Below are 14,859 nucleotides of genomic sequence, written 5' to 3' on the forward strand. Positions count from 1 at the left end.
AAATATCTCATTGGAAAAACCACTGACCTGGAAAATAAATCCAAGAGAGATAATTTTAAAATTATTGGACTACCTGAAAGCCATGATCAAAAAAAGAGCCTAGATACCATCTTTCAAGAAATTATCAAGGAAAACTGCCCTGATATTCTAGAGCCAGAAGGTAATATAGAAACTGAAAGAATCCACCGATTGCCTCCTGAAAAAGATCCCAAAAAAGAAAACCCCTAGAAATATTGTTGCCAAATTCCAGAGCTCCCAGATCAAAGACAAAATATTGCAGGCAACCAGAAAGAAACAATTTGAGTATTGTGGAAAAACAATCAGGATAACACAGGATCTAGCAGCTTCTACATTAAGGGATTGAAGGGCTTGGAATATGATATTCCAGAGGACAACGGAGCTAAGATTAAAACCAAGAATCACCTACCCAGCAAAACTGAGTATCATGCTCCAAGGCAAAATATGGATTTTCAATAAAATAGAGGACTTTCAAGCTTTCTCAGTGAAAAGACCAGAGCTGAATAGAAAATTTGACTTTGAAACACAAGAATCAAGAGAAGCATGAAAAGGTAAAACAAGAAAGAGAAATCATAAGGGACTTAGTAAAGTTGAACTGTTTTGTTTACATTACTACCTGAAAAGATGATGTATGTAATTCATGAGACCTCAGTGTTAGGGTAGCTGAAAGGAATATACATACATACATATATATATACACTATATATATATATATATATATATATATATATAGAGAGAGAGAGAGAGAGAGAGAGAGAGAGAGAGAGAGAGGGCACAGGGTGAGTTGAATATGAAGGGATGAGATCTAAAAAAAATAAAATCAAATTAAGGGATGAGAGAGGAATATATTAAGAGAGGGAGAAAGGGAGAGATAGAATGGGGTAAATTATCTCACATAAAAGTGGCAAGAAAAAGCATTTCTGTTGGAAGGGAAGAGGGAGCAGGTAAGGGGTAATGAGTGAATCTTGCTCTCATCGGACTTGACTTGAGGAGGAAATAACATACACACTCAACTGGGTATCTTACCCCACAGGAAAGAAGGGGGAAGGGGATAAAAAAGGGGGGATGATAGAAGGGAGAGCAGATAGTGGAAGGAGGCAATCAAAAGCAAACACTTTTGAAAAGGGACAGGGTCAAAAGAGAAAATTGAATAAAGGGGGACAGGATAGGAGGGAGCAAAATATAGTTAGTCTTTCACAACATGAGTATTGTGGAAGGGATTTGCATAATGATACAAGTGTGGCCTATGTTGAATTGCTTGCCTTCTTAGGGAGGGTGGGTGGGGAAGGAAGAGGGGAGAGAATTTGGAACTCAAAGTTTTAAAAGCAGATGTTCAAAAAAAAAGTTGTTTTTGCATGCAACTAGGAAATAAGATATACAGGCAATAGGGCATAGAAATCTATCTAATCCTACAAGAAAGTAAGGGAAAAGGGGAAGGGGGGGAGTGGGGTGACAGAAGGGAGGGCTGACTGGGGAACGGGGCAATCAGAATATATGCCATCTTGGAGTGGAGGGGAGGGTAGAAATGGGGAGAAAATTTGTAACTCAAAATCTTGTAGAAATCAATGCTAAAAATTAAAATATTAAATAATAAAATATAAGAATGCTTGAGTCTGTGAATTCACTCCAGATGACCCTCTCCAGTACTTCAGTCCTTGAGGGGTCCCGGAACCCCTTAAACCGCATGGCCCTCACTATCTGTGTCTCCAATCACCCTGATCTATGTCTTGCCACTGGACCCCACTGGCTCTGGAGGAGAGAGTAAAGCTGGTGACTTTTCACAACCCTGCCTCACTTAAATCCAATTCATTTGCAAGTCAAGACATCACCTCCCCGAAGCCTCTGATTTTACCCCTCCCCTAGACACTGCTCCCCTTCCTGTCGCCTCTTTCCCCCATTGGAGTGTAAGTTCTTTGAGGCCAGGTACTGCCCTGTTTGTATCTGTGTTTGTATCCCCATTGATTAGTTACAATCCTTCAGGTCTCTAGGCCACCACTCTCCATGATTATAAGTTGTAGAGAGGGTGCTGCCATGCCTTGGTAAAGGGGGTTTCCTTAATCAGATCTCTATCTTCTATCCCTGGAGTTGAGCACTTAAAGTTTTGTCATTCATTCCAGCAAATTCATGGAACTGTCTTAGAGAAAGAGACATAACAAACTGTCGGAAGGGAGGGAACCGGCTCTACTCTCAAGTCCAAGTATGTGCAGGAAAGACCCAAATGCCGGCAGTAGTAGACAGGGTTCAAGACACACTAGTCCCCACTCAGAGACTACGTACATTACCTGACCCACTGGGCAGTGCGCCTGCTCAGAAGTAAACCTTCGGATTCCGTTTTCCTGAAGCCTTCCAGACGCGTAGCTAGACTCCATATCCCAGAAGTACCTTAGCACCTGCCTGCGCCGCTCACGGCCCTTGAGCGCTCGAAGGATTCTGGGAGTCGTAGTTCCGCAGACTGGTGCAGTGGGAGTTTCGCTCCTCTGGTTGTGCTCGAACAGGTGAGTGGCTGCGCCCTCAGGGGGTACCTGCTTCTTACGTGGGGTTCAAGGGCAGGCCTAGACTGTGCCGATATATTGCGATAGGCCTGGGGTCCGAGCTACGCCTGTGTGCCTGCGAGGGGGGAGACTGTAAAGGACTGTCTGGGGAACCATGGCACCCCTTACGCCCCCTCCCCACCGTGCATGTGCACCTTCCCTCCACTCCATCCCCGCCCTGGCGCCTGCGCACTCCTGCCTCACAGCACGGGGTGGGGGGGACCGGGGGAGCTTCCTCTGAGCTCCAATTCCGCGGACACCCCGTCTCTTTGTTTGGGTAGTGCCCGCAGACCTGGTGGCCCAGGAGAACAGGTGAGTGACCTCCACGTGACCCAGCAGGTGCTAGATGGAGGTGCCAGAGTGAGCCCTACATCAAGTTTAGATCCAGAGAGCTGGAGGCACCGTGCATAGAGCGCCAGACTTCAAAATCTGCGAGCCCGGCGTTCAAAGCCCTTCTCCACACTTTGGAGGTGTGATCTTGGGCAAGTAACCGACCCTTTCTCAGCCTCCGAGTCTTCATCGGCAAAATGAGGATAATAGCAGCCCCTCCCACTCGGGACGTTGTGAGCATGAAATGAGATAACAGATGTCAAATCTCTGCAGACTTTAAACAGCGATATAAATACTAATTTAATATTTTCGAAGCCAACTATGCCACTCTAATGCTTCTGAGTAGAAGTCACAGGTTCTCGGGGGGGGGGGGGGGTGTTTCCCTCCCTTTATTTTTTTCCCTTTGTTTCCTTCCCCCCCCCCCCGCCCCCGCCCCTCTTTGTGCTGTGGGGGGTGGGCAAACTTCGAATGGCATTTCTTAATTGGCTTTGAGTACAGCTGGTTCCTTTGTCGTCCTTACTGGTCAGCCAATTCATTTGATTTCGGTGATTGTTCCTCGTGATTTCTTTCTCATCCCTTAGCTGTATGTTGGCATGATTCGGCCCTCCATCAAGAAAGGTGATAGAAGAGGAGGAGGCGGCGATGACTTCGTTTCTGAAGGCCAGGAGCCAGGTCAGATAGTTTCTTCTCTCTGTCCTGAAATGCTGTCTTTCCTTCCATGACGGATGTATTTATTTTCTTTGCCCTTGGACTTTCCCGGTTAACTGTGTCTTATTCAGGGGACCTGAGCACTGATTACTCTCCCCCAAAAGACTGGCTATTTTAATGAATGAGTTAAAGTTCAGAAATCTTACAGGTCATCAGAACTCAAAGGAATTTTACAGTCTAATGCTCTATTTAATATGTGAAGAAACTGATGCACCTGAGAATGAATTTCTTTCCAGTACTTTTCCAGTGTTTTTAAAGGAAGCCTAATGGCCTCGTAGAAAGAAGTTCAGAATTTCACATGTTCAATGGGACATCAGAACGACCTAGTTCATATAGTAAAGAAACAAGAATCCCATGAACAACATATTCTGGAGTTTGGCATGACCCATGCTTTTTAAAATGTCTTCATTTATTTTTACAAGCATTATTATCTCTACCTCTCACCACCCCCCCCCCACCCCCATTGAATATTGCTTTTCCTCAGGCCTTCTATTGTCAACCACTCTTGCCTACTTAATATTCCTTGTATTCAAATTCAAACTCTAGTCTCTCTACCTCTACACAGTAATATACTCTCCTTCACTTCCATATCCCCAAATCGCTGGCTTCCTTCAGAGTATAGTACATGAGCCAGCCACAGTGGTTGGTACTTTCCTCCCACAAATATCCTTACATTTACTCAATATGTTCTATATATCTCTATCTCCATCTCCTCCATATCTATCTATCTACACACATGTGTATATGTACTGTTTCTGCTCAGTAGATTGTAAACTCTATAAAGGTAAACACCATTTGATTTTCATCTTTATATACTAAGTGCCTGGCACATAGTAGGTGCTAAATAAATTTTGGGGAGCAGCTAGGTAACGTGGTGTATGGAGTGCTGGGCCTGAAGATTATGGTGAGAAGCTGTGGCCACTTGAATTCTTTTTTCTGGCTCCTTTCAGTATTCTTCCCTTGACTTAGAAACCCTGGATTTTGGCTGTGATCTTCCTGGAAGTTTTCAATTTGGGGTTTCTTTCAGAAGGTGACAAATGGCTCCTTTCTTTTTCCATCTTGCCCCTTGGTTCTATGAGATCCAAATAGTTTTCTTTTAAAATTTCTTGAAATAAAATGTTGCAACAGTCTGCTAGCAGCTGCTGAAGGGGTGTAAGACCCACCAACAACCAGCACACAGAAAGCTGCCAACACAGGTTCTTTTGACCTGCTTTACTAAGGAAAACAACATTAAGGGGTTAACAATCTTACTTTAATCCAACATACAAATATCATTCACTTAGCTCAGGGGGAAAAGCCAGCACCCTGAACTTAAGAGCAAATACAAACATCAGCATACAGACCTTGTCTGATTCAAATCTCAATTCATAGTTACCAGAATTTATCAAAGTTTGAACATCTGGGTTTTACAAGCTGGAGGGCTCTTAACTACAGCTGCCCAGAGTCTCCACATCAGCACACCATCAAGAGTGAGAGCCCTAAGCAAATAGCTCTGTCTTCCCTTTTTATGCACTCTTCAGCTGTCATCAAATGTCATCTGAGCGACCAGAACTTAAGGTCTTACTATTGGCTCTGGTCTCAGCAACTCCCCTTAGGACGCTGGGGGCTTCACACCCACATCAGCTTAGCACCTAGTAGCTAGGGGTTTTGGGCTTACTTGGGAATGAAGATATTATCAGATCTCCCTTCATTGGCCCCACCTTAGTTACCAATGCAAATGTCTAGGCGCCTCCCCCCCCTTTTTTTGTGATGGCATTCAAACAGTCCAATGACATTTCCTCTGGATCTGTTTTCCAGGTCAGTTGTTTTTGCTATAAGATACACTTTCTTTTTAGATTTTCTTCTATTTCTTCAGTCTTTTGACTTTGTTTTAATATTTCTTGTTGTCTCATAAAGTTATTGGCTCCTATTTTGTGCATTCTAATTTTGGGGGAGTTTGTTGTTTGGGTATGGTTTTGTACCTCTTGTTCCAAGTTTTTAATTCCCTTTCTAATACTTTCTTCCATGACTCTCATTTCTTTTCCACTTTTTACCTTCAAGTGCTCTCATTTCATTTCTAAAAATATTTTTAAACTATCTCTCATAGGAGTTCTAGCTGATGTATTTTTCTCCAAGGCTTTACTTGTAATAATAATAATGATAATAGTATTTATTTAGCAACTACCATGTGCTAGGCACTGTGGTAAGTGCTTTACAGATGTCTCATTTTTAACCTCACCATAACCCTGGGGGGTAGATGCTGTTATTATCCTCTTTTTACAGTGGAGGAAACCGAGGAAAACAGACTGAATGGAGGGTCACACAGCTAGTAAGTATCCAAGGCTGAATTTGAACTCCGTTTTTTCTGACTCCAGGTCCAGTGCTCCATCGATTGCATCACTTAGCCATGCCAAGATGTAGATGTTTTGGAGTCCTTCTCTTCTTCTGTGTTTGTGCCTTGAGCTTCCCTGCTTTAGCTTTTCATGGTGGGATTCTTTTTCTGTTTGCTCATTCTTCCAGACAATTTCTTGACTTTGGACTTGACGTTAGGGCTGGGCTCTGCTCACTTCTGCAAGGAAAGGCCGGGATAGTTCCATTGCTGCTTTCTTGGGCTGTCTGGTCTCATATTATTCTAGGATCTCAGCAACAGCTGGGGGACCTGCTAGTTTCCAGCCCTCTCAAAGTAGTCTGGTCTAGGGCAGAAACTGATGGATACCCTAACTGTGAACTCTGCAAGTTCCTGACCTGGGTTTGGGTCTGACCGACAGTACACTGAGGCTAGGCTCAGCCACTATCAACCAACTGGAGAGCTCTGTTTGGTTTAGAGTGAAAGAATTCTAGGTTCTCCTTTGGTCTTGGATTCCTGCCTCAGTTATTACTTTGCAGACCAAGCTAGATCCCGAAACTGAGACCTCAGCTTCTGGGATCTGAGCCAAACCATTGCTGCTTACTTCTGAACTTCCCCCTTCTCCGTACACTGCCCAAGGCCTCCTAACCCAGGAATGCCCCCTCTAGGTGCAGGTCTCCTTCATAGTCTACCTTGGATCGGTGACCCAGATTTGGGCAGTTTGTAACAGAGCTACCAGTTGGCATCTGTCCCTTTTCAGTGCCCTGGTATCTGTGTCTAGGTTGTGTCTAGGTTTGAGGTCTAGGACCTCTTCCCTGGTGTTCAGCCTGTCCCTGGGCACTGAAATGTCCTGAGTACAGCATGCTCCTGCTCTTACTCCATCCCCAGTGTCCCCAGACTCTGTCTCTCTCCCTATGCTTACTTGTGCTGGTCAGTGACTCATTGTGACTTTTTCTGCATTTTCCCATTAGAACTAGCGCATTTTCGAAGTCCCTTTGGAGGAGTTTTGTAGAGGGGAGTTCAACGGGACTACTTCTAGCTCCTCCATCCCCTTGGCTCTGCCTCCAAGTGTGAGATGTTAGAGGGGAAGCATTCATTATCTCTGACCTAAAGTCATCCCTGATCCCACCGATCCCATCCGTTCACACCCCAGTTAGCAACAGTGCTTCCTCCCTAGGACATTATAAAGTATTGGCTTTGCACCTCTCTTGTGTTCTTCTCATGCTTCATTTTATATGCTAATTATTTGTACAGAGGTCATTCTCTGTAATAAACGGTGACATATAGGAGGGCAGAGATGATGCTTTATCTTTTTACCCCATTAAGGATCTGTCTCATTGTTCCTTATATATAGTATGTGGCATAGGTGCTTTAAGATATTTGTGTAATTAACTGCCAGAGAATTCTGTGCTGTGAGAACCTGACTTGGGAAAGCAGTGGTTTGGGTGAGAGATCTGGGTCACATTAGTGGTGGGAGTTGGAGAAAACCACCACTTAACTATGTAATTTGTTGAATTCTGCTCCAAATTTAGTGACCAGTAATGGATCGCTATGGCTATATTGATCTATTTAGAAATTAATGTGTATAATATGATTGATGTCAGAGCTGTGTAGCTAATAAAATGAGGTATGTTGATTATGGGATGGCTAGATGGTGCCATTGTGCACAAAGTGACAGTCCTGGAGTCAGGAAGACTACTTCCTGAGATGGAATCTGGCCTCACGTACTTACTAGCTGTGTGACCCTGGGCAAATGACTTAAGTGACTTAACCCCATTTGCCTTAATTTCCTCATCTGTAAAATGAGCTGGAGAAGGAAGTGGCAAACCACTCGAGGATCTTTGCCAAGAAAACCCCAGATAACTGTAAACAACTGAACAACAATGTTGATTATATTTGGTGCTTAAGTAGTGGAATAATGGCTGACTTTGGGTTATGCTTTAAGGAATTATGTATAAGGGTGAAATTGAACAGTCAAGTAAAACTTTATGCATTGCTGAAGCACAAAATAAATGAGTTCTCAGAAAATATTTAGTGTAGAATATTCAAAATGCTCAGTGCCTTAAGAACCAGTCCCAATACCTCTTCTCAACTTCACATCTCCTCAGTGATCCATGTATTGGATGGTTTTTGGTTGAAAGAAATGTATTTGTTTCAGAAATCGTTGACCTTCAAGGATGTGGCTGTTGACTTCACCCAGGAGGAGTGGAAGCAGCTGAACCCTGCTCAGAGGGCCCTGTACAGGGATGTGATGCTGGAGAACTATAGGAACCTCGTCTTACTTGGTGAGGAAGGCTTTCCCTTGTAAATCAGAAACTGTCCATGGGGGAGTCTGCATTCTCATTTGTTAAAGCTGTGGTGTATCTGAATCATTTACAAGAGGGTTGGCTTGGTTTTTAAAGATATAGTGTGAGTAATGTAAGAGGATTTCCTTCTTTTCTAAATCCTTCAGGTCAAGAGACAGGATGTTTCTGCTTCCTGGTCCCAAGTGATGCGTCTTTTCTTTCCTAAATTGGAAACTTATAGCTTTATTCTAAATCAGCACTTTCCCTACTTTCCATTCACCTCAGGCTAAAGCTTACCCTGTAATGTCCCAGTCTATGTACCCTGAAGATAAGAGAGTTCCCATCGTCTTCACAAGGAGTGGGTCCAGCGGCCTGTTTCTTTTGGGGCCAAGTCAACTTTGACCCCCCCCCTTCATTCCCACTCCCTCCATGCTTCCTGTGAGTGCAGTTGAGAAAGTAACTCAGAGGTTCTTAATATTGCATTCTGTCACTTCCTAAAATGCCATCTTTTATTGAAAAAGAAAAGACCCTAGATTTTGTGGTGAGACAGCTCAATTCTAAACCCTCTCCCATTTCTTTCCCCATGAGCAGGACTCCTTGTTTTTCAACCAGATGTGATCCACCATTTGGAGAATGGTGAACTACCATGGATGCCAGAGGGAGAGGTCTCAAGAAGCTCTTGTTCAGGTGAGTGAGTGGCAGCCAAGCAGACAAGAGACATTGAAGGAAACAGCCCTGCTCTTCAGTCATGGGAGAGCCCCTTCTAGAGACTGGAGAGTAGCAGTGTCACCCAAATAGAAAGGGGGATCACTGATCCTTTCCTAAAGACCCTGCAGGCCACATACTGTAAGATGTATGCTATCTGTATTTTTATTTACTTGGTTAACTATTTCCCAATTACATTTAATCCCACACTTGGGATTGTTGCAGGCTGATACCTCTGTTATAGAGGACCCTGTATGGCTGGTGTTTCCCTGGGGACTTTGGAGAAGAGATGAAATAAACAAGTGTAATGTCACTAATATACGCTTATACTTCTCTTTAGTAAAACTCTTTCCTGATATCTCTCCCCACATTTCCCTCCATCCTCCAATCTTCCCTTTTGTACAATTATTTCCTCTTTTGATTTCCTTCTTTTCTTTATTCATTTGAAGTCAGCAGTGTTTATTATATTCCTACCCTGTGCAAGGTATTGTTTTCTATCTCTCCTTCTCAGGCTTTTTTCCTTCTTTTAAATATGCTGATGTGACCTGGTCTGTTTGTTTATTTTCCAAAAGAAAAGAAAAAGAGACACCTTTTCTTGACCCTGTTCTCACACAGTAAGTGCCAGAACTGAGAATCCCAGCCAGGTGTTCTGACTTATTCTTAGGGACTTTCCTCAAAGTCACAGAGGAAGTAAGAGGAAGAGCTGAGATTTGAACCCAGTTCTTCTGACTGCATGATCTTCTACAGAATTTTCATAGTATTTAGCACATTTTTATCCTTCATGACATTGTCTCTTTTCCATTTGAGACACTGTCCTTTTGCTCTCAGCTCTTGAATTACTTCATTCTTGCTTTTTAAAATCGTCTTCCCCATCTCCCAAATCTTCCCCCCCAAGTTCCCCCATTTCTGTTAACGTGTCTTTGCCCCTCTGTTCTTATATCTATGCTTCTTCAGATAAGTCATCTATCTTTAAGTCTTTTACTATCACTTCTATACTAAGGATTCCCAAATTTGTATCTTTAGTCCTGACTTCATTCATTGACATTTAGTTCTTTGTTGCATCTGTTTACAAGGCATGACTATTTGGATGACTTCCTTTCTCTGCAAACACAGTATTTCACAAAGGTAACCAATGAGACCTCACATCCGTCAGTGAGTTAGACAGGTATCTATCCCAAGCATGAAAAGAATCCCGGCTTGGAATGGGTGGTTGAGTTTGTTCCACTGGCCATGAAGACAGCTGGAGCAGGGGCTATGGAGTACCTAGAGCTTGATCAGACATGGAAGGTGCCAAGGTCATCCACTGCATCCCAGGCCATTTGCCAGTCATCTTAACTTTGTCTTGCCACTGGATTTTGATGATTCTGGAAGAGAGAGTGAGGCTGATGACTTTGTGTGACTCTGCCTCACTTAAATCCATTTTAGACACAAGTCAAGATATCACCCATGATGTCATTGGCCCTTTTTGATAATGAGGCACAAACATTTCTCAAACCAAACTTACCTACCTCAAACATGTCTCCCTCCTAAATTTCCTCATTTCTAGCCAAAGGACTATTATTTTTCCAAGCTAGAAAACAAATAGGCATTTTTTAGTAGTTTCAACACTGTAGAGCTGAATGGGACCTAGGAGCTTATCTTGTCCAACCCCTCATTTTACAGAAAAGGACACTGAGACCCACAGAGGTTCTGAACATGACTATCTTCCCAGTAAGTTTTTGCGAGCCTTAATTGGTCAAATTTATCTCTTTAGTTAAAATCTTCGGTTCACCTTGCTTATTACTTACTACTTTGTGCACTTATATGGAAACATCCAAAGCCACGGGTCTTATTACCAGTATTATCTTGAGAGACTTGAACAGATGTGTTATTAAAATCACAGTACCTGGTTGAAACAATAAGGCAATAAACACAATGTGTATGATAATTGTCAAAATACCTATGTGGTTCTGTACCACAAAGTATACGAGACTCTCCACGTAGAAGGTAGGAGAAGTAAACCATTTATTCAGACACCAGAGAACCATATCCCATAACCAAATGCTCAGCTCCCATAGCCAGTCAGTCCACTTCATCATAACAGCAAGAAACCAAAAATATTCAATACAGAATATCACAACGTGGAGCCTGGCCATCCCCAAGCCTCTCTGACTCCCTGCTGGGGTCTTCCCCAAAACAAACTCACAGCTAAATCAGCCTGTTCAGTTCTAACAATCATAAGGGCAGCCCTTAGCAGCCACCAGCAGCCATATTGTCTCTCTGTGACATTTCTGAGACATAACTTCCTTTTCCTGTCAGGAAGCTCCTCCCACCATGTAACTTGGGCTTCCTGTGATGTAAGCAGGTCATATGGCTTATTAATGGATGGGAAAGATCTTCAAATCTAAATTGGTAATACACTGGTTGTCCAGTGTCCCCTGATCATCCAATGAAGAGAAACATGTTTTGTTTTGTGAAACTTGTTCATCCTGTGTCTTGAATCCATCCTGTGTCTTTATGAGCACTGCCTCATGCTTACACACTATCTGATTGATGATAAACTCAAGAATTTTGCCAGTAATTGGCATCAGGCTTCAGGCATCTCATCTGTAGTGCATAAAATTCATTCTCCCCCCCTTCTGAAAATTTAGACATTTTGGCCATTACAGTGACTCCAAGGTGGCAAAATACTGGGATTATAATGATATCAGGTTAGAGAAGTAGGACAGTCAGCATAGAGAATCTCCATGAATGACAATCAACAAGTTAGTCCTGGAAGCTTAAGACAGCATGGTGGTTTGTTAGCATTCCTACCTAACTTAATTCCTACCTAAGTTATCCTTCATTTCACTTTGAACATTGTTTGCTCTGTATTTTCAAGATCAGTAATTCCCCTTCATGCAGGAGACTGTCCAGGAAATAGTGACGAGTAGTTTCTTTTTTCCTTGCCCCCCACTCCCAAGAATAGTAGGTTAATACTTTTTTTGTTTCCTTCAGATTCTCTCATTCAGGAGATGTGGTATGAAACAGAGCCAGTTCCAAAACTGGGCATTTCTATGGGAGAGCCATCCAAGGAAAGACTTGAAAAGGATAATCCTAGAGGTTGCAAGTTGATAGGAGACTGGGAGTGTGATAACAGGTTACAAAGGCAGAAGGAAAACAAGGAGAGAAAATCCAGAAAAATGACCACCAATCGTGGTGGTAATAGACTTGAGAGAAATTTCAGTCTAAGTTTAAACTTTCCACAGCAGAGAATTTCAAAAGGAAAAAGCATTTGTAAACATGGCATCCATGTCAAGACCTCCAAGCAGTTTTCCAGTCTCCTTAAATGTTATAAAATCTCCTCAAATAAGAACTACTGTAGATATAATACATGCAGGAAGTCCTTCAGTTACCATTCAGATCTTAGTCAGTATCATCAACCAGTCACTGGAGAAAAACCACATGGGAAATTTTTCAGGAAAACCTCACTTTGGAAGCATGACAATATCCTTTCTCAAGAGAAATCCTTTGTATGTAGTGAGTGTGGGAAGACCTTTATAGAAAAAGGAAGACTTACAGAACATAAGAAAATTCACACAGGAGAGAAACCCTTTGAATGCAATGAGTGTGGGAAGACCTTTTGTTATCCATCAAAACTTAATCTCCATAAGAGGATTCATACTGGAGAGAAACCTTTTAAATGTAATGAGTGTGGGAAAGCCTTCATAGATAAAGGAAGACTTACTGGACATAAGAAAATTCACACAGGAGAGAAGCCCTTTGAATGTAATGAGTGTGGGAAGGCTTTCTGTTACCGATCAAGTCTTACTGGACACAAGAGAATTCACACTGGAGAGAAACCCTTTGAATGTAACGAGTGTGGAAAAGCCTTCTGCTACCAATCAAGTCTTACTCTCCATAAGAGAATTCACACTAGAGAGAAACTCTTTGAATGTAATGAGTGTGGGAAAGCTTTCTGCTACCCATCAAAGCTGATTTTCCATAAGAGAATTCATACTGGAGAAAAACCTTTTGAATGTAATGAGTGTGGGAAAGCTTTCATAGACAAAGGAAGGCTTACTAAACATAAGAAAATTCACGTAGGAGAAAAACCCTTTGAATGTAATGAGTGTGGGAAGGCTTTCTCCTACCCATCAAAACTTACTCTCCATATGAGAATTCATACTGGAGAGAAACCTTTTGAATGTAATGAGTGTGGGAAGGCCTTCAATTGCAAAGCAAGTCTTACTAAACACAAGTTAATTCATACTGGAGAGAAGCCCTTTGAATGTAATGAGTGTGGAAGAAACTTCAGGCAAAGCTCAGCACTTAGAAAGCATAGGAAACTTCACAACGGAGTCACTCTACATAAGATATTTCATACTGGAGAGAAGCCCTTTCAGTGTAATGAGTGTGAGAAGGCCTTCAAACACAAAGCAAATCTTATTGAACACAAGTTAATTCATACTGGAGAGAAGCCCTTTGAATGTAATGAATGTGGGAGGGGCTTTAGGCGACGTTCATTACTTAGGAGGCATCAGAGACTTCATACTAAAGAAACAATATTGTGTTAGTGAGTGTGGGAAAGCAATGGCAGCTTCATACATCAGGGAAACCCTTTGAATGTAATGACTCTGGGAAGGCCTGTAGCACCAACTACTCCCCTGGTAAGCGTTAGAATTCACAATGGGGAGTAACCTTTTAAATGCAATAAACCTGGGAATACTTTCCACAGTGCTGATTTCTGGCCACTTGTTGCCATGCTGCTGACCACTCAACCCTCTGCTTTGGTCTACTCCTCCAGCTTCCACCCTGGAGCCCTGTGCTCCTGATTTGTGAGAATTCACCTAATCTAACTTCACTAAGAGGCAACACCACACTGTTCTCTGGGCATCTCTTCTCCTTCCTTCCACTTTCCATCTCTAAGTCTGAATATTCATCAGTTGCACACTACTGTTCCTGAAAAGGACAAGTGACTTCCTAGATCACAGCACTCCTCCCTGGTTGTTCCCCTACATATGTTGTCTTTCCTTATTAGAATGTAAACACCTGGAGGGCAGACTGTCTTGCTTTTTTGTACTTGTATCACTAGCACTTAGCATAGAACCTGGCACACTGTAATAAGTGGCACCTAATAAGTACTTGTTCATTCACTCATTCCTTTAGGAAGTGAACATCTTACCAATAGAAACAGTATCAAGGGAATGAATGTAGGAAAGTCTTTAGTCCTGATTCCATTAGGAATCAGGAAAAACCAAACTAACTAGGAACAATGTCAGTAAATGAATGTGGGAAAGTTTTTTAGCAACAGCTCATCCCTTATGAGCCATTAGAGGATTAATGTTGGAGAAATCACATGAATATAATAAATTTGGGAAGGCTTTGAGTAATCACTTCTTAAGAGACCTATTAAGAGATTTTACAGAACTTCAAGATTGAAAGGAACCTTGGGGGGCCATCTAATCAAACCTATGCCTGAACAAGAATCCTTCTACAAATACCTGACTTGTAGTCATCTGGCTTTTGCTTGAAAATTATGGTGATGCAGCTTATTCATTGGGATCTTATTTTGGCATGTGGTGTAAGGCATTGGTCAAAAACTAATTTCTGACAAACTGCTTTCCAGTAGAAGACCACATTTTTTTCAAAAAAGAAAAATGTAAGGAGAGGTACCTTTCAGATCTATAGTTTGGTGATAAAGTGATTATAAAATATGGGATAGAGGAAGTCATTAAAAATAAAATAGACCACTCTGACAACCTAAAATGAAAATGTTTTTGCATGAGCAAAATCATTTCAAGTAGGATAAGAGAACCTTGTTTGAGAAAAAAATTTTATCAAATCACTCAAAAAAAATCTGATATTCAAAACACATGGAGGATTAGTACAAATGTATAAAAGAGCTATTCCCCAAGAGATAAATTGTCACAGAATATGCACTTTTCCAAAGAAGAAATGCAAATAATCAACAACAATATGAAATTACTAATTTTGC

At 42.0% G+C, this 14,859-nt stretch overlaps 1 protein-coding gene across 1 annotated transcript; it reads left to right on the forward strand.

Annotated features, from left to right (window-relative positions):
* The first annotated feature begins 3,438 nt into the window (after nucleotides 1–3,438).
* On the forward strand, nucleotides 3,439–13,869 carry LOC118838491 (zinc finger protein 883-like). The gene is made up of 4 exons (XM_036745801.1): nucleotides 3,439–3,551; nucleotides 8,072–8,198; nucleotides 8,790–8,885; nucleotides 11,880–13,869. Exons 1-4 carry the CDS (start codon nucleotides 3,522–3,524, stop codon nucleotides 13,436–13,438), a joined length of 1,812 nt encoding a protein of 603 aa, XP_036601696.1. The 5' UTR covers nucleotides 3,439–3,521; the 3' UTR covers nucleotides 13,439–13,869.
* The last annotated feature ends 990 nt before the right edge of the window (nucleotides 13,870–14,859 follow it).

Source organism: Trichosurus vulpecula, chromosome 2, assembly GCF_011100635.1.
Source record: "Trichosurus vulpecula isolate mTriVul1 chromosome 2, mTriVul1.pri, whole genome shotgun sequence".
NCBI lineage: Eukaryota > Metazoa > Chordata > Mammalia > Diprotodontia > Phalangeridae > Trichosurus > Trichosurus vulpecula.

Excerpts from the sequence above, each read along its gene's own strand:
- LOC118838491 (XM_036745801.1), top strand. The coding sequence starts at position 3,522 with ATGACTTCGTTTCTGAAGGCCAGGAGCCAG. Across the intron at positions 3,552-8,071 it reads TTCTGAAGGCCAGGAGCCAG|AAATCGTTGACCTTCAAGGA; the intron begins GTCAGATAGTTT and ends TATTTGTTTCAG. Across the intron at positions 8,886-11,879 it reads CTCAAGAAGCTCTTGTTCAG|ATTCTCTCATTCAGGAGATG; the intron begins GTGAGTGAGTGG and ends TGTTTCCTTCAG.